The sequence below is a fragment of the Parasteatoda tepidariorum genome, chromosome 4 (genome assembly GCF_982258835.1).
Source record: "Parasteatoda tepidariorum strain Cologne lab strain chromosome 4, Ptep-v5.0, whole genome shotgun sequence".
Lineage (NCBI taxonomy): Eukaryota > Metazoa > Arthropoda > Arachnida > Araneae > Theridiidae > Parasteatoda > Parasteatoda tepidariorum.
The window spans coordinates 23,158,762-23,181,016 of record NC_141758.1 but is presented as its reverse complement, the minus strand read 5'-3'; the positions used below and the strand labels follow the sequence as shown (position 1 = coordinate 23,181,016).

The following is a 22,255-nucleotide window of genomic DNA, read 5'->3' as shown; positions in this document are numbered from 1 at the left end:
AACTTTACAACTGCGAAAAATATTCTGTAAACATGAATCGTAGCAGTATGTTATGGAATCATTGTAATGGATAAATAAATAGAGCTTTTATCGCATAGAAATTCACTACCTAATTTCATCATAAATTTTTGATACAAAACATCTTTTTTTTTTTTTTTCTTTTATTATGTGAAATTTCGTACTTAGAAATGGTTGTTATCTACTCTTAAAATGGAAGCTCAAAATAATAAATTTATTATCAATGCTTCAAAAAAAAAAATTTACTGCGAACATTTAGTTAGGCTTTGTGGTGCCCCCCTATCCTCTGGTGCCCTAAGCACGTGCTTAGTGTGCTTAATGGTTAATCCGGCCTTGGTTAGGGGTTTGTGTAACAGGATTTTTTTTAAATTTGAGTCATCATTCCTTCTGAAAATGTGAGCTGCCCAGTTCATTCGATGTATTTTAATGAATTTCACAATATCTGGTTCTCTGTAGATTTTATACAGTTCAGTATTATATCGTCTTCTCCAGGAATTATTTATTTTTATCCCACCAAGGATGGCCCTCAAAACTTTTCTCTCAAAAATGGCAATTTTAAATAAAACTTATTGTTTTTCTTAATTTTCTTCGTGTTTTTTTTTATTTATTTAGTATGCTATATATATACATAACTACTTTTTCTTTCTGACAAATATTTTACAGCATAATTGTTAACGTGAATGACTGAAATCAAGAGAATGTCGATTTTCACCGGTGAATGTCAACAATCACATAGTCGCTTTTGGTGAATGTCCGAAATACTTGTTGTATCCGATTAGATATTACTTTATTCGTCGATATTATTTTATTTATTCTCTATTTTAATATCTTTAACCTAAGAAAGTACGTGCCATAACCCAAAACTTTTGATTTTTAAAAAAAAAAAATTATTTCTTTAAATCCATAAAATAATACTTTTTATGAATTAAAAAGTTATATAATTTATATGTAATTTAGCAAAGTAAAAATTTAACAATGCAACAAAATTTAAGCATTATTGTTAATTGTTGTATTTATTTAGGTTATAATTATAGTTATTTGCTATTTACGAAAGATAAATTTTCTTTTAATTACCTTTATTTTCCATTAATACAGTGACATAATTTTTAAAGACACCTTTGTTAAAATCAAAAGTTCAATTTTGATTTTTTTTTCTTTTACAATTTGAAATAACTTACAGCATTATCGAATTCAAAATTTAAATTCTGATTTTTCAAGGATTAATTTCTTGATAAAACGTGATAGACTATGATGAATGTTCTTAGAATTTTTAACTAATAAGTTCCATTTTATACCATATATCCTTTTTTTTACTATGAATTAATGTGAAATATGGCGCAAGATTTTCTTACATTTCAGCAAATGGTGGTGCTTAAAACTATTTTATTTCATTATCAAATAACTTTAAAAAATTTCATTTCGACCTTATAAGACCGGATTGAGTCAAATGCATAACAATATTAAGTGGCAGATTATGCAATTTTATTCTTTTAGCTTTCAAGGACATTCCATATCTAATAATTACAAGGTTAAATAATAAATGTATGTTATAAAATGTCTTACTTTCTCAAAACTGTACGGAAATAAGTTACGAATGAAAAAAAACTGTATTTAGCTTTTTTACATTCTGATTGTTCTGGGCAAAGAGATTATTTCGCTAAATACAAGCCTAGACAAATTTATGTAAATACCCAGTTTTTCTATTGTATTTCATGATAATTCACGCTATTTTTCAATCAAAACTGAATTAAGTTAAAATAAAGTATTATTTGTTATATTTACTCTTACAGGAAACAGAGTATTTAAAAGTGGCATTTTTGTGTATACAACACTTGGATTGGTAATGACGTCAAGCTTTTCTTAAGAATCTTAAGCTTTTACTGAAACTAATTAGTGAGAAACTTTGTGTAGTCTATTTTTTTTATAAAACAAAACATCAAAATTGAGGCTTGCTATGGCTTGCTTACATCAACATGTCTTATTACTTATACTCGCATTAACTATTGCCGATGCTGGCAAAATTTCTGTTATTTTTTGGGCTCTAAAAATTTCAAATTTTTAACATGATTTGTACAAACATACATCAATTCAGAGCATTCTTATTAAGAAAAAATTAAGATTATAAAAATCATTAAGTAAGTAACGGCGAGTGTATGCCTTTTAGTTTTGCATACTTAAAAACGATGTTATAAATTTTCATATCAATTATTTTCTTAGGCTAAACGATTGGAAACAATTTGTATTCGTATAAAAATAAAACATTATTAAGGAATATAAAAGAAATAGGTGCCTCAGTGAAATTATTTATCTATTTAATATCAATTATAATTTATCTATTAAGACTGAAATAGTCCAAATTTTTTTTTTTCTTACCCTTTCCCATCCAATCATATAAATTTTCGGGACGCTTAATTAGTATTTTAGGGTTTTTTCAATTTATTATTCTCATTCTCGTAGAGGTAAAATACATGCACCGGAAATTTAGGGTAATACAATTTTCTATAAAATGCATGACTTATTGTTTAATCTAAAATTAACTAGTTTCTAAAATAAATAAATAAAAATAAATGTCTCTTCGAAAAATTGTTCCCGCTGCTTTTAATATTATATTTTTTAACCATTGTTGAAATAAAGTTAGCATGAAACGAAATATCTATTTTATTTTTATTTACTAATTAATTTTATACGTCGCGTGAAATTTTTTGACATATTTGCATCGAATGGATTCCAAAATACTTTTTTAGACCGTCAAATAATTTGGAAAAACAGCGGATTTAGAGAGGATCAGATTGCAAAATGCTTCAAATACAAAGGATGATAGAAAAATGTAATCCATGACCATAATTAAGTATTTTATCTTCTTAGTTTTTATTAATATCCTAAATTTAATAAGTACAAATATAAATTATGATGCGAATCTTCTACACGCTTCCTCAATGATGATTCATAAGATTTCGAAAAGCTTATTTTCTTCCTTGTCATCCTATTTCTGGGTTACTTTAAAAAATTCCACATCCATTATTTTACAAGAGAAAAATAATTTTTTTGAAATGTACCATAAAAAGTATAACCTTTATTTTCTGACTATATTATGCTTTTTTTTTATAAGTATTTTGTGTTCTAGGTGTTAATAGCTCAGAAATTGTTCTAAGTAGAGTTATTGCTGAGGAATTGTTCCATCTTAATGGATCTGATAGCATTTCGTATGGAATTTCCCAAATTGTTTCATTACCTGAAGATCAAATGTTTAAAAAATGTACTTAATATTGATAAGGAAAATAGGACAGAAAATTTTTCTGAAAAATTGCAATAAAAATTAATAGAATTTAAAAGTGTAGAATTTTAAGTTGGTAGATATCGCAAATTGATATTTACACGCTGTTTTCATATTTCAAATTGATAACTCAAAACATATTCCAGTAGATTTTTTTAATGAAATATTTTAAGCATTATAAAAATAAAAAATATCTTTACTAATTTTATTTATTTATTGTACAAAGATACTGTAATCAACTTCTTGTAGCTGCATTGGGTATGAATTTTTACTTAATAAATAATTTCATACTTAAATAAAAAAAAATTTTAAGTATGAAGCTATAATGAATGAAAAAAGTCAAAATTACTACTGGTCATATGAACAATTTTAAACTTTATTTAATAAAATAGTTGTCACAGTTTTCCATTTTTCTGAAATTTCAGCAGACAGACATCACACTTTCAATAAGACTTCAACTTAAATACACTTCACCTAAATTTAATAATCTCAAATAAATGTATTAATAAGCATACAAACAATAGTTTTAGATACAAATATAAATAAGAATTTTGCACAAAAGGATTCTTTCCTTCATAGAACGGTTTTAAAAATTATTAATCAGTGGTAGCTTCTTCAAACATGGGAATTATATTCAAATACATACCAGGAATGGTAAACTCTTGTCAGGCTAGAAAAAACTGATTATGTAAATCTACCCAATACAAGAAACTGTCATTTACAAGAAACATCTAATTTAAAAATGGAAGTTTAATATAATTCACTCAATAATTCTATATGAAAATCTATTTTATTAACTTTTAATGTTATATTTTACATGCTTAAAGAAACTAGTTTAGAAGAAAAGAAAAAAATATTAAATTTCGTTTGGGTCTTCAAAAGAAAAAAAATTCTCAAATGAAGTGCCATTGAAAATAAAACAAAAATTCAGAATAATATTTGCCATTCATTTAAAGCCTACTCATAATTTTAATTAGGTATTCACAACTCTAAAATATTACTTATAGGTTTAATAGTAATTTTTTCAAACTTTATTAAAACAATATATTTAAAAAAAAAAACTTGAAACATGTGTCTTAGCATTTTATAGTATTTTGTTTCAAACAGAACATTGGACATATCTTTAAACTTACCTACTAAGCATGGCAGTAATATTAGTTTGAGAAAGACAAGCTATAAATGCTTAATATAATTTTTAGATTCAAATATTTAGACACATAAATATATGGTTAAGCATTTACAGAAAAAAAAAAATTTAAATTTTCGAGAGCATAACAACTAATATAACACAATAAATTTATCAACTTTAGTTTGCTTAATCAAGTAGAGTAGACTTAAAAATAGAAAGACATTTAAGGAAATACATTTACCTAAATATTGTTCTGAACTTAATTGCCTAAATAATTAGACAAATTATGAAAATAGTTCATTGTTCTTGCGTTATTGCAGAAATTCTTAACTGCAATTTTTATTGTTTACACCAGTGAAAGTTAATGTGGTTTATAGAATTTCATTGCATAGATTTTCTACTTTAAATAAATTACCAGCATATGAAAAAAAAAGTTTCACAGACATAAGCAAGTATAAACCTTAATAACTATATTTGAAATTGACAAAACTCTCCTCTGAAAAATTGCGAAATCATAGCTGACAACACGAATAGGAAAAAAATCCAGTAGATTTCACGAAATAATATAAATTTCATAACTGTTGCAGAATGTACTAAATAATTGACACAAAAGGGAATTTTAAAGATTTTTCTAGTTATCAAAATAGAAAAATTGCAATATTTTCCAGTTAAAATTGATGTCATACTTGAAATTTTATGTGTTACGTTTACTCATAATTTTGAATATTAATAGGCATTCAATTAATCAAATATATTTAAAAGATTCTATTAATATAATATATTTAAAAAGAAAATTCTGAATAAATTGAACATTTTAGAAGAAAAAAAGTTTTGACCCGATTTCTGACAATGAGGTTTGCTTCATTATGAATTACTAATACTTATGCAAATGTGCTTACTGACATCTGTTCTGATAGATGTCCCAATAACTAGCTTTTACACAATTAAAAACATTCATAAAACACAATTGTTATAACTTTCATCCCATAACACAAAAAGGCTATATAAGAGTTTATACACAGGCTGTGAAATTAATACATAACTTAAACAGCAGACAATAAGATCATGCATATGTTTGATACATTATACCTGCTTTTTTCATTTCATACACAAAATTAATTTTACTTTTAACAAACTGTACTTTTACCCTACAATAAAGAACTTAAATTATCATCAATGACTTGATCATTTAATCATGTGCAATTTCAAAAACAATACTTAAATTTTTATAAATTAGAAACAATAACCTTACTCCCAAACTGCCGATTAAATTTTGTATAATTACGAAAAATCAGAACTTTGGATTACATTTCATGATATGATTATATGTACACAACTAACAAAAGGAGAATAATGAAAACTCCAAATGCTTACAAATATATCCACATAAATGTGAAATTATAAATAATTGACAATATAAATATAAAATTACTAGAAGATAAGCTGATTTTATATGCATTACAGAAAACTTTCATATCTTTAAAGATCAAAATTAAACTAAAAATATTTTGATAAAACTGCAATGTTTTACTCGAAAAAGGGAACTTACCAGTTTCGGGAGTCTGTAAAAATGGCACGTAACTTTTATTGTTGTCATCAATGCAAAATTAATTGCAGTAAGAGGTAAAAAATACAGCTAATGTAATAATAAGTTTTTTTAGAACAATCTTAAATCTAGAATTACAATCTAATGAACGACTTACCCTAGAAAGTAATTAACATCTAGTTAAGTTTGCAAATAAGCTTTAGTTGTTATACCGAGCTTGGAAAAACAACAAAAAGATAACCATTTTAAAAACATCTATATAGAAAGTTTAATAAACTATCTAAATAGGCAGTTCTCTAGCTACTGTTTCACCAAGTTTATCTTCTCCACAATCAGCTAACTGTATTTGGTACATAGAGATGCTTCCAGTCTTTCCTGTACATGAATCATGAACCACTAGAGAAAAAAAGTATCATTAAAAATACTATACATTAAAGAATTACAATGTCGAAAGGGATAAATTTCTCACACAGACAAAATTTACAGAGTTAACTTATTTATTTTGAAAACATAAATCTCATCTATCAATTTTGAAATATATAAAGATAATTTGAAGATCTAAAATACTTGTAACTTATATTCCAATATGAAAACATTTTTTGGTTATCAAAAATTTTCCTCTGCAAAAATTATCCAACAAATGTTTTAAACAATAACCGCTCAATCAATTAATGCATATAAAAATAAATTTCTAGTAAAGTTGAATTATAAAATTCATTCTCAATGGAAAATAACACGTGAAAGATGTTTACGTTTTATAGAACGAAATATATTAACATTCATGCAATGTTTTAAAATTTAATTAGTAAAAAATAAATGTATAAAACTAACATATTAATAATTTTTACTTACCACAACAGATTAGATTTCTACTCCATGCAGTAAAATTTCGGCACGTGAAATTAACAACAAACATGCACACGAACACTGGCGATGTGGCGATTTAACAGATAGAAAAAGTCGCCACACTGATTGAAAAAAGTAACCCATTTTTCGTTGCCACCGGGAAGATAGGACCTTCACTTCCTCTTGCGGGTTCCTCTTATCTATGAAACTCGTAGAAAACACTATACATACCAGGACCCCAAACCTCGCAGCTTTTGAACACGGACGGTGACGTCACTATTCCCCGGAGTCTATTCTATACCACCGTCCGATAGTAAAACAAAATCCAAGCCTCGCAACTCCCGAAGAGAGCGGTGAAGGGAATCCCAGCCCTCGAACAAAGGTTCGGACCCTCCCCCTAGGAAGTGACGTTTTGTATCGATAGTTATAAGAAAGTGACCAATGGCTTTTGTTTATCCTTTAATCGTTCTCCCTTCGCTTAGGGGTCGTGACCTCTATCCCAGAGTTTACAGTATTCTTTCAGAAAGAGAATGTATTCTTCTTTCATTTTGACAGTTACATACATAGTCTAAAATAAATATCTACATATTTTAATCTTTCTTTAAGAATTTAATATGTAGTATTCGTTTTAAACTTGTTTGCATTATTGTATTTAATATTACAGAATCGATTCACTTATAACTATATTTACTAACAGTTTGCCAAAAAAAAAGAAGAAATATTCTTAAAATAAAAAATAATACATCAAATAATACAAATTAAATACATCTTTATTTATTACCTTTTCTAAAAATTATACTTTGAATGTTGTTTTAAATAAATGTAATTGAGTCAATCAGAAATTTTATCACTAGATTATGAAACTTTAGAAATTATATGTATATTATCGAGTGCTTTTAGATTTAAAGAACTAATGATTAATAAAGGATATTCAATTTCACAAAATTTTGCAATTTTCTATTTTTACTTATTTTATTATTTATAAAATTTTTATTATATTTATGATTACTTTATTACCTTCTATTATTTATAATTATTATTATTTTTTTTTATTATTTGCAATCGATAAAATGTGTAGCTTTATACTTTATAACACTAAAATCTTTTAGTTTTAAAGCTACAATAAGTATCAAAATAACGCGCAATAAATAAACTTTAATAAATCGGTAGAATGCATGAAATAAACTTCAAACTAGCATTTTTTAAATAATTGTTAGTTTAAATAATCTTAAAAAAAATTTGCTTTACAATTTTAAAAGAAACTGCTTTTTCAATTTTTCACTTTCTTTTTTGCTATGATTCCTCTTTTTTTTCTTTTTTTTGCAAACTTATACATTTTAATAATTGTAAGTTATTTTTTCAAGAAAAACATTATTTTCTTCTTTTTCATAATATTTTTTATAATAAATTACAATTCGCAACTCAAACAATGCAATATTTATTTTTCAAATTTAATAATTTATCTCTTTTTTGGAAATGGTATTTTCAATCGTTGTGTTATATTGAACTAGATTTGGAAAAAAATTCTCTGCAATGAATTTTTTGCCTTACACTACCCTCTTACATTAAACCCAACTCAGAAGACAAGGATGCCAAGTAGTTGTACTTTATTTAAGAATTTCATGCTAGAGTTATTAGTTACACAATTTCACTATTGTCGTTCTAACCATAAGGGCAGTTCGTGATTTTTTTTATATCACAAATTCGTTTTTAAAGTTTAACTCGTTACAAGTATTTTTAATACTTTCAATTAAACACATTTTCAATTTCAAAATATTCTCAATTGTTTTTATATTTGATGCTGGATTTTATTTTTTTAGCCTTATCATTTACCATTGTGTATGTAAATAAATTATGAAAAAGTAATTCGGAAAAATATTTGTTTTAAGTGCCACATAAATTTGTAAGAGACTTTTTGAATTAGAATTAATTGCATCAATGAGGATAACTTAAAATATTATTCGAATAATACCAAAAAAAGATTAGTATAATAATTACCAATGAATACAGGTAAAACAGAATTTATTAGTTAATATTTAAAAATTAATAAACTTAGCAAATTATTAATACTTAACTAATATTTAAAAAAAAAATCTCAAAACAGAGAAAACAATCATGCTTGATTTTTTCTCTCCCTAAAATTTGTAATACTAACAATAAGTATTTTCAAAAATTCAAATGTCAAGCAACAGCTTAAGAAATAACTAAAAAATTTTCTTTAGTCTAGAATTTTTTTAGTACAATTTTTAAACAAAATATTTAAAACAACGTGATTTTTTTTAGAAATTTTTTAATGTTTATTGTAACAATTTTTTTTCATAAAATATTACATAATTTTTAAAAAACAAATTTTTGAGTATATTTCGATATCATAATTATAAGACTAGAAATATAAATAATTTTTTCTTGGAATATTGAGAACAGGAAAATTAAGGAAAAAAATAATAAAAAAAGGTTTCTTAATTATGCATCTAAATTTACCAGCAACTTTAAAACAATTAATTCAAAAACAATTTTATTAAAAAAGTTTTCTTTCTTTATATTCCGGTCTTTTTATTATGCTCATATATGGAATCCAACTCAGAAGACAAGGGTGCCAAGTCATGAGAACTTTGTTAGAACTTTTGGGAGTTAGAACTTTTAGTTATACATTTACATTGTACAGCAATGGAAAATGGTCTAGCCATAAGGATTATTCGTGATTTTATTTTATCACAAATTAGTGTTAGTAGTTTAGCTCGATGCAAATATCAACTAGTTTTTATTGCACACATTTTTAAGAACAAAATTTTCTCAATTGTTTTTCTGATTGACGCAGGATATTTTTTTCTTATGATTTACCATTCTGTATATAAATAAATTATGCTAAAGCAATTCAAAAGAAATTCTCTCTTTTTGCACGTCGCAAAAATTCGAAAAAAGCTTTTTGAAGTAGAATTAATCGCATACATTAAGATAATTTAAAGTATTACTTGAATAAAAACATAATAACACTAGTTTAATAATAACAAATAAATATAAGTGAATATCTTTAGAATAACTTAGCTGATACTTAATGGAGAATCTCAAAACAGAAAAGAAAATAACGCTTAAGTTTTTTTTCCACCCTAAAACTTATTACTTACCATTTTATTAAAGGAGTAATTATTTTAAAAAGATCAAATGTCAAACAGAAGATTAAGAAATAACTCTAAAACGCTTTTCTTATTCAATTGCTTTTTTAATGCTATTTCTAACAACAACAAAAATTTAAAAAAGGTGATTTTAGAATTTTTTTAATCTTAATCTTAACAAATTTTATTCCTAAAAATAATAGATAATTTTTCAAAAAATAAATTGTCGAATATATTTTGGCATTATAGATAGATATAAGAGTAAAAATATCTTTTTGTCTTAGAAAATAAAAGATGAAATTTTCGCATTTAAAGTATGAACAGAAAAATAAAAAAAATAATAAAAATGTTTCTTAATTATGCATCTAAATTTAACTGCAACTTAATAATAATTCAAAAACGATTATATCGAAAAAATTTCCGCTCTTCACATTCCATGCTTTTTATTACCCACTTATATTCTACCCAACTCAAAAGACAAGTGAAAATAAATGAAATTATGCTTCTTAATTATGCATCTAAACTAATCAACTACTTTATAAAAATTACAAAACCGATCATATTCTAAAAGCTTCAGTTCTTTCAAATCTCTGATAGAAAATTGCATAGCGGATTGAAAATAAGCATACAATTTATAGTAATTCTTATTTAAATTTTATACGATTTAGTTATAGTAATCTTTTTTATTTATTTGGCACTAATCTCAGTCATAACTCACCAATTTTTCAAAGAAAAAAATTCCATTTTTTTTCTGCAGATATTTTGAAAATATTACGAGGTAATTAAAATAAAAGTTAATAAAAACATGGCAATAATTAAACTAAACATATTATGGCTAAGAATACACAAAAATTTGGAACAGAAAAAATGTTCACGTTTTATTTAAAGTCGTACAAGATTATTATAGATTTTATTATAAGTTCTGCTAGAAACCGAAACTAATTTTTTAATCCATTTATTATATGAAATAATAAATTTGTGAGAGAAAAAATTATGTCTGAAATATATTCATAAAATATCTAGGTAAATGATTATAAAAAATCATTAAATATCTGGGTAAAAATTATCTTTGAAATCGGGAATCTAATTTAATCCCAGCGTTAAACGCATCCTATTCGAACCGCTTTCACCAGCAAATTGTTAGGTGAAAGCTTTCCGATAGAAGGGAGGAAAAATGAAGATCGCAGCCCGTTAGCAAAATCCGTTCGAAAGCGCGAGGTTTCAAACCTCGCAGACTTCGAACGAGCTAGGAAGAGAAAAATGACGTCACTTTGACGTCACGTTTCTACTAATTTTTTCTCTCACAAATTTATTATTTCATATAATAAATGGATTAAATAATTAGTTTCGGTTTCTAGCAGAACTTATAATAAAATCTATAATAATCTTGCACGACTTTAAATAAAACGTGAACATTTTTTCTATTCCAAATTTTTGTGTATTCTTAGCCATAATATGTTTAGTATAATTATTGCCATGTTTTTATTAACTTTTATTTTAATTACCTCGTAATATTTTCAAAATATCTGCAGAAAAAAAATGGAATTTTTTTCTTTGAAAAATTGGTGAGTTATGACTGAGATTAGTGCCAAATAAATAAAAAAGATTACTATAACTAAATCGTATAAAATTTAAATAAGAATTACTATAAATTGTATGCTTATTTTCAATCCGCTATGCAATTTTCTATCAGAGATTTGAAAGAACTGAAGCTTTTAGAATATGATCGGTTTTGTAATTTTTATAAAGTAGTTGATTAGTTTAGATGCATAATTAAGAAGCATAATTTCATTTATTTTCACTTGTCTTTTGAGTTGGGTAGAATATAAGTGGGTAATAAAAAGCATGGAATGTGAAGAGCGGAAATTTTTTCGATATAATCGTTTTTGAATTATTATTATGTTGCAGTTAAATTTAGATGCATAATTAAGAAACATTTTTATTATTTTTTTTATTTTTCTGTTCATACTTTAAATGCGAAAATTTCATCTTTTATTTTCTAAGACAAAAAGATATTTTTACTCTTATATCTATCTATAATGCCAAAATATATTCGACAATTTATTTTTTGAAAAATTATCTATTATTTTTAGGAATAAAATTTGTTAAGATTAAGATTAAAAAAATTCTAAAATCACCTTTTTTAAATTTTTTTTGTTGTTAGAAATAGCATTAAAAAAGCAATTGAATAAGAAAAGCGTTTTAGAGTTATTTCTTAATCTTCTGTTTGACATTTGATCCTTTTAAAATAATTACTCCTTTAATAAAATGGTAAATAATAAGTTTTAGGGTGGAAAAAAAACTTAAGCATTATTTTCTTTTCTGTTTTGAGATTCTCCATTAAGTATCAGCTAAGTTATTCTAAAGATATTCACTTATATTTATTTGTTATTATTAAACTAGTGTTATTATGTTTTTATTCAAGTAATACTTTAAATTATCTTAATGTATGTGATTAATTCTACTTCAAAAAGCTTTTTTCGAATTTTTGCGACGTGCAAAATAGAAAGAATCTAAAGAATCTAAAAGTTCTAATTCCCAAAAGTTCTAACAAAGTTCTTATGACTTGGCACCCTTGTCTTCTGAGTTGGATTCCATATATGAGCATAATAAAGAGACCGGAATATAAAGAAAGAAAACTTTTTTAATAAAATTGTTTTTGAATTAATTGTTTTAAAATTGCTGGTAAATTTAGATAATAGTTAAGAAACCTTTTTTTATTATTTTTTTCCTTAATTTTCCTGTTCTCAATATTCCAAGAAAAAATTATTTATATTTCTAGTCTTATAATTATGACATCGAAATATACTCAAAAATTTGTTTTTTAAAAATTATGTAATATTTTATGAAGAAAAATTGTTACAATAAACATTAAAAAATTTCTAAAAAAAATCACGTTGTTTTAAATATTTTGTTTAAAAATTGTACTAAAAAAATTCTAGACTAAAGAAAACTTTTTAGTTATTTCTTAAGCTGTTGCTTGACATTCGAATTTTTGAAAATACTTATTGTTAGTATTACAAATTTTAGGAAAAGAAAAAATCAAGCATGATTGTTTTCTCTGTTTTGAGATTTTTTTTTAAAATATTAGTTAAGTATTAATAATTTGCTAAGTATTATTAATTTTTAAATATTAACTAATATATTCTGTTTTACCTGTATTCATTGGTAATTATTATACTAATCTTTTTTTGGTAATATTCGAATAATATTTTAAGTTATCCTCATTGATTCAAATTAATTCTAATTCAAAAAGTCTCTTACAAATTTATGTGGCACTTAAAACAAATATTTCTCCGAATTACTTTTTCATAATTTATTTACATACACAATGGTAAATGATAAGGCAAAAAAAATAAAATCCAGCATCAAATATAAAAACAATTGAGAATATTTTGAAATTGAAAATGTGTTTAATTGAAAGTATTAAAAATACTTGTAACGAGTTAAACTTTAAAAACGAATTTGTGATATAAAAAAAATCACGAACTGCCCTTATGGTTAGAACGACAATAGTGAAATTGTGTAACTAATAACTCTAGCATGAAATTCTTAAATAAAGTACAACTACTTGGCATCCTTGTCTTCTGAGTTGGGTTTAATGTAAGAGGGTAATGTAAGGCAAAAAATTCATTGCAGAGAATTTTTTTCCAAATCTAGTTCAATATAACACAACGATTGAAAATACCATTTCCAAAAAAGAGATAAATTATTAAATTTGAAAAAAAAATATTGCATTGTTTGAGTTGCGAATTGTAATTTATTATAAAAAATATTATAAAAAAGAAGAAAATAATGTTTTTCTTGAAAAAATAACTTACAATTATTAAAATGTATAAGTTTGTAAAAAAAAGAAAAAAAAAGAGGAATCATAACAAAAAAGAAAGTGAAAAATTGAAAAAGCAGTTTCTTTTAAAATTGTAAAGCAAATTTTTTTTAAGATTATTTAAACTAACAATTATTTAAAAAATGCTAGTTTGAAGTTTATTTCATGCATTCTACCGATTTATTAAAGTTTATTTATTGCGCGTTATTTTGATACTTATTGTAGCTTTAAAACTAAAAGATTTTAGTGTTATAAAGTATAAAGCTACACATCTTATCGATTGCAAATAATAAATAAAAATAAATAATGGAAGGTAATAAAGCAATCATAAATATAATAAAAATTTTATAAATAATAAAATAAGTAAAAATAAAAAATTGCAAAATTTTGTGAAATTGAATATCCTTTATTAATCATTAGTTCCTTAAATCTAAAAGCACTCAATAATATACATATAATTTCTAAAGTTTCATAATCTAGTGATAAAATTTCTGATTGACTCAATTACATTTATTTAAAACAACATTCAAAGTATGATTTTTAGAAAAGGTAATAAATAAAGATGAATCTAATTTGTATTATTTTTTATTTTAAGAATATTTCTTTTTTTTTTTTTGGCAAACTGTTAGTAAATATAGTTATAAGTGAATCGATTCTGTAATTCGCGATCGCAACACTCGAATACGCCATCTGGGGAGAGACCGGTTTCATACCTTTAGCCCTTCTCCCTTCCCTCTCCTCCTCTTTTCAGTTGTATAGGAATGTACTACGATAATTTCCCTTTTTTTAATATTTTTCCTTTTTACTTAATAAAAATATTTTTAAAAATTTCCGTGATACCTTTTTTTAGAACTATGTTTAATGTAGTTTTCAGTTCCATATAGTTTTTCAAGTCAAAAGATTTTAATCTATATGAAAATCAAGAGAGAAACTAACGTACTTCCTTCCTCTATGACTTTCCACACGCTAATGGGGAAAGCATGTGAAGTGTTGCCATAGGAAAAGAGTTCTGCTCTACGCCACCTGCAGCCCATTTCGATCGCCAATATTAAATACAATAATGCAAACAAGTTTAAAACGAATACTACATATTAAATTCTTAAAGAAAGATCAAAGATTAAAATATGTAGATATTTATTTTAGACTATGTATGTAACTGTCAAAATGACAGAAGAATACATTCTCTTTCTGAAAGAACACTGTAAACTCTGGGATAGAGGTCACGACCCCTAAGCGAAGGGAGAACGATTAAAGGATAAACAAAAGCCATTGGTCACTTTCTTATAACTATCGATACAAAACGTCACTTCCTAGGGGGAGGGTCCGAACCTTTGTTCGAGGGCTGGGATTCCCTTCACCGCTCTCTTCGGGAGTTGCGAGGTTTGGATTTTGTTTTACTATCGGACGGTGGTATAGAATAGACTCCGGGGAATAGTGACGTCACCGTCCGTGTTCAAAAGCTGCGAGGTTTGGGGTCCAGTTTTCCCTAGGAGTAGAAACGTGACGTCATTTTTCTCTTCCTAGCTCGTTCGAACAAAGAATATATCGAATCAAAGAATATATCGATATCTTTGGTTCGAAGTCTGCGGGGTGCAGTGGAGTAATAAGTCTCCCAAAGAGTTTAGAGGAGAAGAGGACGCCTAATTTCTAGAATTCCCGCAAAAGGAAGGCTTTTTAAGCCTTAAGACTAGGACTGGGCGATATTAGAAATTATATATCGTGATATATCGTCAGTTTTGCATCGCGATATAGCGATGTATCGCGATATAGTATTTTTTGAATTTCATTTACTTTAAGGCACAGAAAGTCAGATTTCTATCAAGACTTCATACGCATACTGATTTAAATCAATTTATAAATTTGAAAATATATATGTTTTGCTAAAGAAAGATATTAAATAAATTGACTAAGATGTACAAATCTTACTTAAAATATTTATTGAAAAAATGTGTGTAGATACAGAATGAAATATTTGCACTTCTTTATCGTTTATAAGGTATAAGCAGTCTTAATTTAAGTTAACCCCTAAAACACCCTTAATGAAGAAAAAAAAATTGTTATTGAACAAAAGCTGATTTTAAAATTTCAAAATATATTTTAATTAAAATAAAAGTTAGATTGACTAAAAGCCGAAGTTTAAAATTAAAAATGTTCGAATTTTAAACTAAAAAGTAAACATAAGATTTGTAATAATTTCTTAAAATTTTCGTTCTCTGAAAGATTTCTCAGTTTAAAAATAAAAAGGGAATTTTATAAAGATATCTAGCTGAAATTATTGAAAGAAAATTTAAAAAATTAAAAAAAAAGTTTGTTAAGAAATTCATTATACACTTAAAACAAAGTGTTAAAAATAATTTTTTTTTTTAAAAAAAGAAACTTTTTTTAACAAATCAATATTTGCTTGTACTATTATGCGTAAATAATTACAGAATTATTAAGTTCGATCGTAATGTTCAAATTCTTAATGAAGAAGTAAACACAAGTTTTGTTATATTTTCTAAAAATGATCACGCAAATAACAAAAGATTTCTTAGTTTAAAAATAAAAAAATAAATAAAAGAGAAATTTATCAATATATTTACCTAACAGCATAGGAACAAAATTTTAAAAATAAGTTCGTTAAAAAATTATTTGTATGCTTAAAACAAAGAACTAAATAAATTTTAGAAAAAAAAGGCTTCTTAAACACTATTTTTATTATTATTTCATATAAATAATTAAATTAAATTAAATAATGACCGAATTGTGAACGAAAAACAAAGTAAGGCAAAGTTTCTTAATTAAATTCTTAAAAATAAAAACAAAAGAATTGTGATATTCGGTAATATATTTAGCTAATTAACTAATAATATAAAACGAAAATTAAAAAAAAATAATGATTTTACTCTCTAATAAAACGAAGTAGTAATTGATTAAAAAAAAAAAAAAAAGAAATGAATAAAATTCGCAAACTTTTCAAATTCTTTTGAACAAATAAAGTTTATTGACTTATGTCCAAAAAATAAGTTTTGTTTTAACTTTATTTCTAAAAATAAAAACAACTCAAGATTTATAAATTTAAAATCAGTAATAGAAGCCCATTAAATTATTAGAAGTTTTATCCGAAAGGTTTTTAATAAATTAAAAGAAAGTAAAAAAATAACCTAACAAATTTATTTACTTTGTAATTTAATTCCTTATGGGTGCCTTAAATTAGATTTCCGATAATTTTCACATTTAAAAATATAAAAAAAGTTTTGTCAGAAAATAAATAAAAAACTTACCTAATTAATGAAGAAACTTTTCTTTAGAAATTCTTTTCAATAATAGATTGCGTTCAGAACAAGGTTACGACGGCGATCACGAAGTTAATCCCATTGAAAATAATCTACAAGAAACGATTTCAAATCGCGAAGGTGCGAAAACGAACATGTGATATAACGATATAAGGTCTCAAAAGTGATTCTGATTCTACCGCTCATCAGTCAAGGCCGTCTCAACATAACGAAACAATATCGTCTTCCACAGCGCGAGTTGGCATCGGAACGTAAGAGAAAGTCCTTGCGTGTATCGCTATATCGTTATATCGTCTTCTTCACTTGACGGCTTAAATCAGATTTCTGATGTATCGCTTGGAATGAAAGTTGCTGTATCGGTTTGCCGATATAGGCGTTAAATCGATATGTCGCGATATATCGATTTATAGCCCAGTCCTACTTAAGACTTAGAGGCCTCTAAACTTCAGGATTGCCATCTGGTGAAATTTTAAAAAAATATTTCAAGTAAAACATCTCAACTTTGCTTTACTCAGTGGCGCGAATTCTTTTATTTATCGCGAATTTGGCTTGTAAATAACTCCTGAAGTGGCAATTTTTTGACCGCAGTACCGTTGAAGTTTGTGCGTTGAATGTTGAACATAAAGCATTTGTAAATTAAAACAGCTTTCATAAAATTATCTGAACTTACTGTAATCTGTCATAATGAGTTCTATCAGAGGCAGAAGTTCGCGCAGAAATGATAAAACAGAAAAAGAAAGAAGCGATCCATCTCCTGGCCGTTATGATTTACGGTCAGTTCTTAGAACTCGAAGAAAAAACGCTAGTACTTCCAACGATCATGACGGAAAGCCTGCTTTTAATGGTAATCGTAGTTGGGCAGAACTCGTAGAAATGAATGAAAATCCTGAAGTTTACGATGACAATTCTGTTAGTTCCCCTTTGAAAAAATTGTCCATGGATAGCCCTGCAAAGCGTTATTTTTCTGAACCGTTAGACAAAAAAGTAGAATCTGTAAACAAGAGATCAAACAGAAAACGAGACAGAAATGTTGATGGTGGTGAAGCAAACGATTTTATTCCAGTGAGCCCAAGTTCTGAGGGAGTGAAACGAAGACTTGGCTGGAGCCGCACAAAGTTTTCCGCTGATAATCTCAGTACTACTTCTTCTAGTACTATGTACAGTTCAGATAATGAACTTGATAGTGAGAAAGGCTCATCCAAACAGATTGAAACTGATCCCGAAGTTTTAAAGCGACGTCAAAAGCAAATTGATTATGGAAAAAATACTAGAGGATATCGTCGATATATCGAAGCAATTCCCAAACCTACACGCGAGCCGCATCACATTTATACTCCTAAAAAACACATCAAATATAGCCGTCGCTCTTGGGATAGTCAAATAAAGTTATGGAGAAAGCGTCTTCATGAGTGGGATCCCAAATCATCTGATGAGGAAGATGCTGGGGATATAGATTTATCAGACATGGCTGGACTTGTATAGGTGTTCCCCCCCTTTTTTTTTATTAACTGCATTATAGAAACTTTGAAGTTTTATATCTGATTTTCAAGTTTTTGTTCCTGCATTGACTCTTTTATTATATATTAATTTGCACATATGAATGCCAGACTGATTTCTAGACTATGTTTTGAAATTTGTTAATTGTTGTAACTCTTGAAAAATTTTTCTTCTACATTGAATTTTTTCTTAATTATTTAATACCTTACAATAAGCTATCAATACCTAATTTAAAACTGTTATGGCTGGTTAGAACTGAACTAGACAATTCATACATTAACTAGAATTTGTGTCAACGTTTTATTTTAAATATTTTTGCATCAATTGTACAATGTTGGTTCATAGTATTTATTCATGTCGGTACTGAAAATTTGTTTGTAGTTTAAACATCTTTAGATGCAGATACAGTTTTGTTTTCGGTTTGCTGTGCACAAATTTTTTTTTTATGTGTTGTAAGTTTACTTCAACAAGTGACCAAATTAAATTTCTGTCATAAAAAAAATCAAACTAACAAACTTAGTGCTAATCAAAATACAAAAAATTAAATAAATTTTGATTTATAAATATATATAAACATTTATGTACATTATGTATATGTAATAAAAGATAAGTTATTATATTTTAGTGCAAGAATAAGTTAATTTTCTTTTACAACTGGCTGACTGAAAAGTTCGATAGCAATAGCCTACAGTTGTAAATTTTTTCAGTTAAATTATGTTTTATATAAATAATTATTATTAATATTTGCTGTTGGTCTATTTGACAACCTGTATAAGGCTGGCTAAATATTACTAGTAATTAATATTTTTATAAAAAAATGTGTTTAATAATGTTTTGGTAAAATATATTCTCAGATTATTCAGTTGTAGTTACAATTACTGTTACATTTATGTAGTTAATAAGATTTTCTATCTCTTTCTTAGCAGTTGGTTAGGTTTAATGGTAAAATCCAAATATTAATCCTTTTAAACTTGTTTTAGTTTTTCTGACAAATCTACAAATTCCATGAAACTTTAATGATAGTGTGCTAAGAGCAATATGGTGCAATAAAAAAGCTTGTGTTTCATGTTTTAAATTGGGACAACAAATATTAGCACAATCTAGTTACTGTATGCTTAAGTAAATTTTTCATTAGAGGATCATTGAATAGATCATTTAAAAACTATTAGTGTTCTCACTAAGCGTTTTTTGAAGGACCACCTGCCCTACTTGTCCTTAGGTACCAATAAATTAGTTCTCTTTGCCCTTTTTGTAAAAGTAAGCTAAACTGTCATTCCTTTAAAGCACTGCCTTTTTATTTAGATTCCATTTTGGAAAAAAAATTAACTGTTTCTAAATAGTAACTATGCACTGTTAAATTATCTATGTATATAAGTTTAATTCGCATTACTATTACAAATATTTACTTTCTTAGGATTATTCTCAACTGATTAAATTCTTATAAGTATCTTTTTTCGGAGGAGAGAATATTAATAAATTTTTTAAGTGATTTTTAAAACTATTTTTTTACATAAATACTTTTTTCTTAAATGCTTTTTTGAATGTTCATTTTCTCATTTTAAATTATGGAAAAAATCTTTCAAGTTGTTTATCAATTACTCATTTTTTGCTAGTTTACTTTTTGAAAAAAAAAAAAAAATATGCAGAGATTGCCTTTTATTATTTTTATTAACTATGAATTTTTCACTTATTTTGATAGTGAAAGAGAATTACTATTTGAAATAGAAATATACTCATAAAATAGGATGAGAAGTAAAAATTGTTGTACTAAAAATTCAGTTATTTCATAATATTACACATTTTGATAAATATTAACTATTTTGAAATGTTAAGTGAGTTTTATAGAGGAAGCATCTGTCCTTTTTTTATTCCTAGAAAGTCTGCTATGATTGCTAATGTTATAATTGCTTATAAATAATTTAATATTTAGTTATTTTAATAATGTTTCATAAACTTCAATATAACATTTTGTTGTCAAATTTAAAAGATGGTAAGAACGTAAAGTTGAAATATATTGTCTGGGAGTAGAAATTTTTTTTCAACTACTATTATAGATATTTTATTATGTTTTATATGATGTTTTCAAGTGTATTAAAGTTGAACTCAATTTTAAATCATGATTATTTTTTTAAATCTATTATTAATTATTTTTAGTTCACTTTTATTTGAAATGTTATGATTCCTTTTCTTTTTAATTTGCTTTTTCTTGATTATAACAAAATGATTTCAAAATAGCTTTATAAATTTCTCAAATGTTTTGTTAACATTTCGTTTTGCTTTGTGTCGAATTTGTCAATAGAAACTGTTTATGAATTAACACATAGCATAATTTTCTAATTATTTTGGTTTGATTTCACATTATTAAGGTAAATTTTTCTTATTTTCAGGCTTTGTTATAAAAAAAAATTAAAGACCTGTTGTATTTTTATTTCTTATGTTAGATAACTTATATTTTTTGAATTGTCTGTAACTTAAAGTTTGAAGGAATATTGAATAATTTATATTATTATATATATTTTGTGTTGATGTTAACTGAAATATGCAGATGAGAAATTTGTTTACTTTTCCTGGCATTACTATCAAAGAGCCTATGTAAAAAACAAGAGAATTTAGAAGTATTTCCCTACTTTTAATTAGTTAAACTTTAGTATATTAAATTTTTAGTATAATACATAATTTGATTCAGGTGTGAATATGTCACAAAAGAAATGGTAAAAATTAAAGAATATAGTGATATTTTTTTTGTGAGAAATCACCCGAAATTGTCTTTACAGTTACGAAGGAAGCATATTCCAGAACTCATTGTTATGACTTCAAATTTTAAAATATCTGGGCATGTTCTAGCTTAAAATTAATGTTATCTTTTTTTTTTTTTTTTTTAATTTGTTTTTATCAAGTTATTTTTTTTCATGTGCAACATTCAAGCTAGAATTATTTAAATTTATTTTTAACTTTTTTTAAATGTGATTTTTAAAATATGTTAGCTTATGAATGTTGATTTAAAAGTAATGTGAAATGTATATACGTTTTCATCTTAGAATAAAATTGATTTTTAAAAACGATTTTTAAATTGTTTTTTTTTTAATTTTTAGACTTTTAAATTACTATAACGTGTACTTAGATGTTTTTGTTATTAGAATGATGTAAAAATTGTCTTATATACTAAATAGTAAATGCCTTTTATAAATAATAATTATTTAATAATAATTAAATAATAATTTAGTTAATTTATTATAAAATATAAATTTCTAATATTTGTCTTTGTAAAATCTATTTTTTATTTGTTAAGATTAAAAGATAAAAATTTTTTATATTTCTGATCTCATATATTATTTAATAATCAAAGGGATCATGTGATGTGTTCTGTGAGTACAAGAATCAGTTTTTCAAGAGTTTCCTAAATTTTTTTTTGCTTTTTTTATTAAAATACAACAGAACTTTATAAGCAGATCATAAAATTAATTAGTGGAATATAGAATTAAGAGTCATATTATGATAGGTAAATTAAATTTTTAGAATTTTTAAAGTAAATCAGTGTTTTTATTACAGAAAAAAAATGGAAGAGAATTTCTCACCCTTTCTCAAAAACAGGGTGAGATTTTAAAAAGTTAAGTGAGATTTCTAAAAATTAAAAAAACACGAATAGACTTGGAAAAAAATTATTTCTTTAATTATAATACATTTTTAACATCTTCTAATTGAATATTTTTGCTGCATCATCATATGGAAAA

At 25.3% G+C, this 22,255-nt stretch overlaps 1 protein-coding gene and 2 long non-coding RNA genes across 3 annotated transcripts; 2 read left to right on the top strand and 1 right to left on the bottom strand.

The window, feature by feature from the left end:
- The first annotated feature begins 350 nt into the window (after positions 1-350).
- On the top strand, positions 351-3,695 carry LOC147810804 (uncharacterized). The gene is made up of 2 exons (XR_015432962.1): positions 351-1,858; positions 3,143-3,695. It is a non-coding gene; the product is annotated as an uncharacterized LOC147810804 (long non-coding RNA).
- On the bottom strand, positions 1,854-7,341 carry LOC147810803 (uncharacterized). The gene is made up of 2 exons (XR_015432961.1): positions 6,820-7,341; positions 1,854-6,363 (listed from the first exon to the last, which is right to left on the bottom strand). It is a non-coding gene; the product is annotated as an uncharacterized LOC147810803 (long non-coding RNA).
- Positions 7,342-17,455: 10,114 nt separating this feature from the next.
- Slbp (Stem-loop binding protein) lies at positions 17,456-19,026 on the top strand. The gene has a single exon (XM_016061501.4). The coding sequence runs from the start codon at positions 17,712-17,714 to the stop codon at positions 18,507-18,509; it is 798 nt and encodes a 265-aa protein (XP_015916987.1). The 5' UTR covers positions 17,456-17,711; the 3' UTR covers positions 18,510-19,026.
- Positions 19,027-22,255: the final 3,229 nt, after the last annotated feature.

Excerpts from the sequence above, each read along its gene's own strand:
- Slbp (XM_016061501.4), top strand. The coding sequence starts at position 17,712 with ATGAGTTCTATCAGAGGCAGAAGTTCGCGCAGAAATGATAAAACAGAA.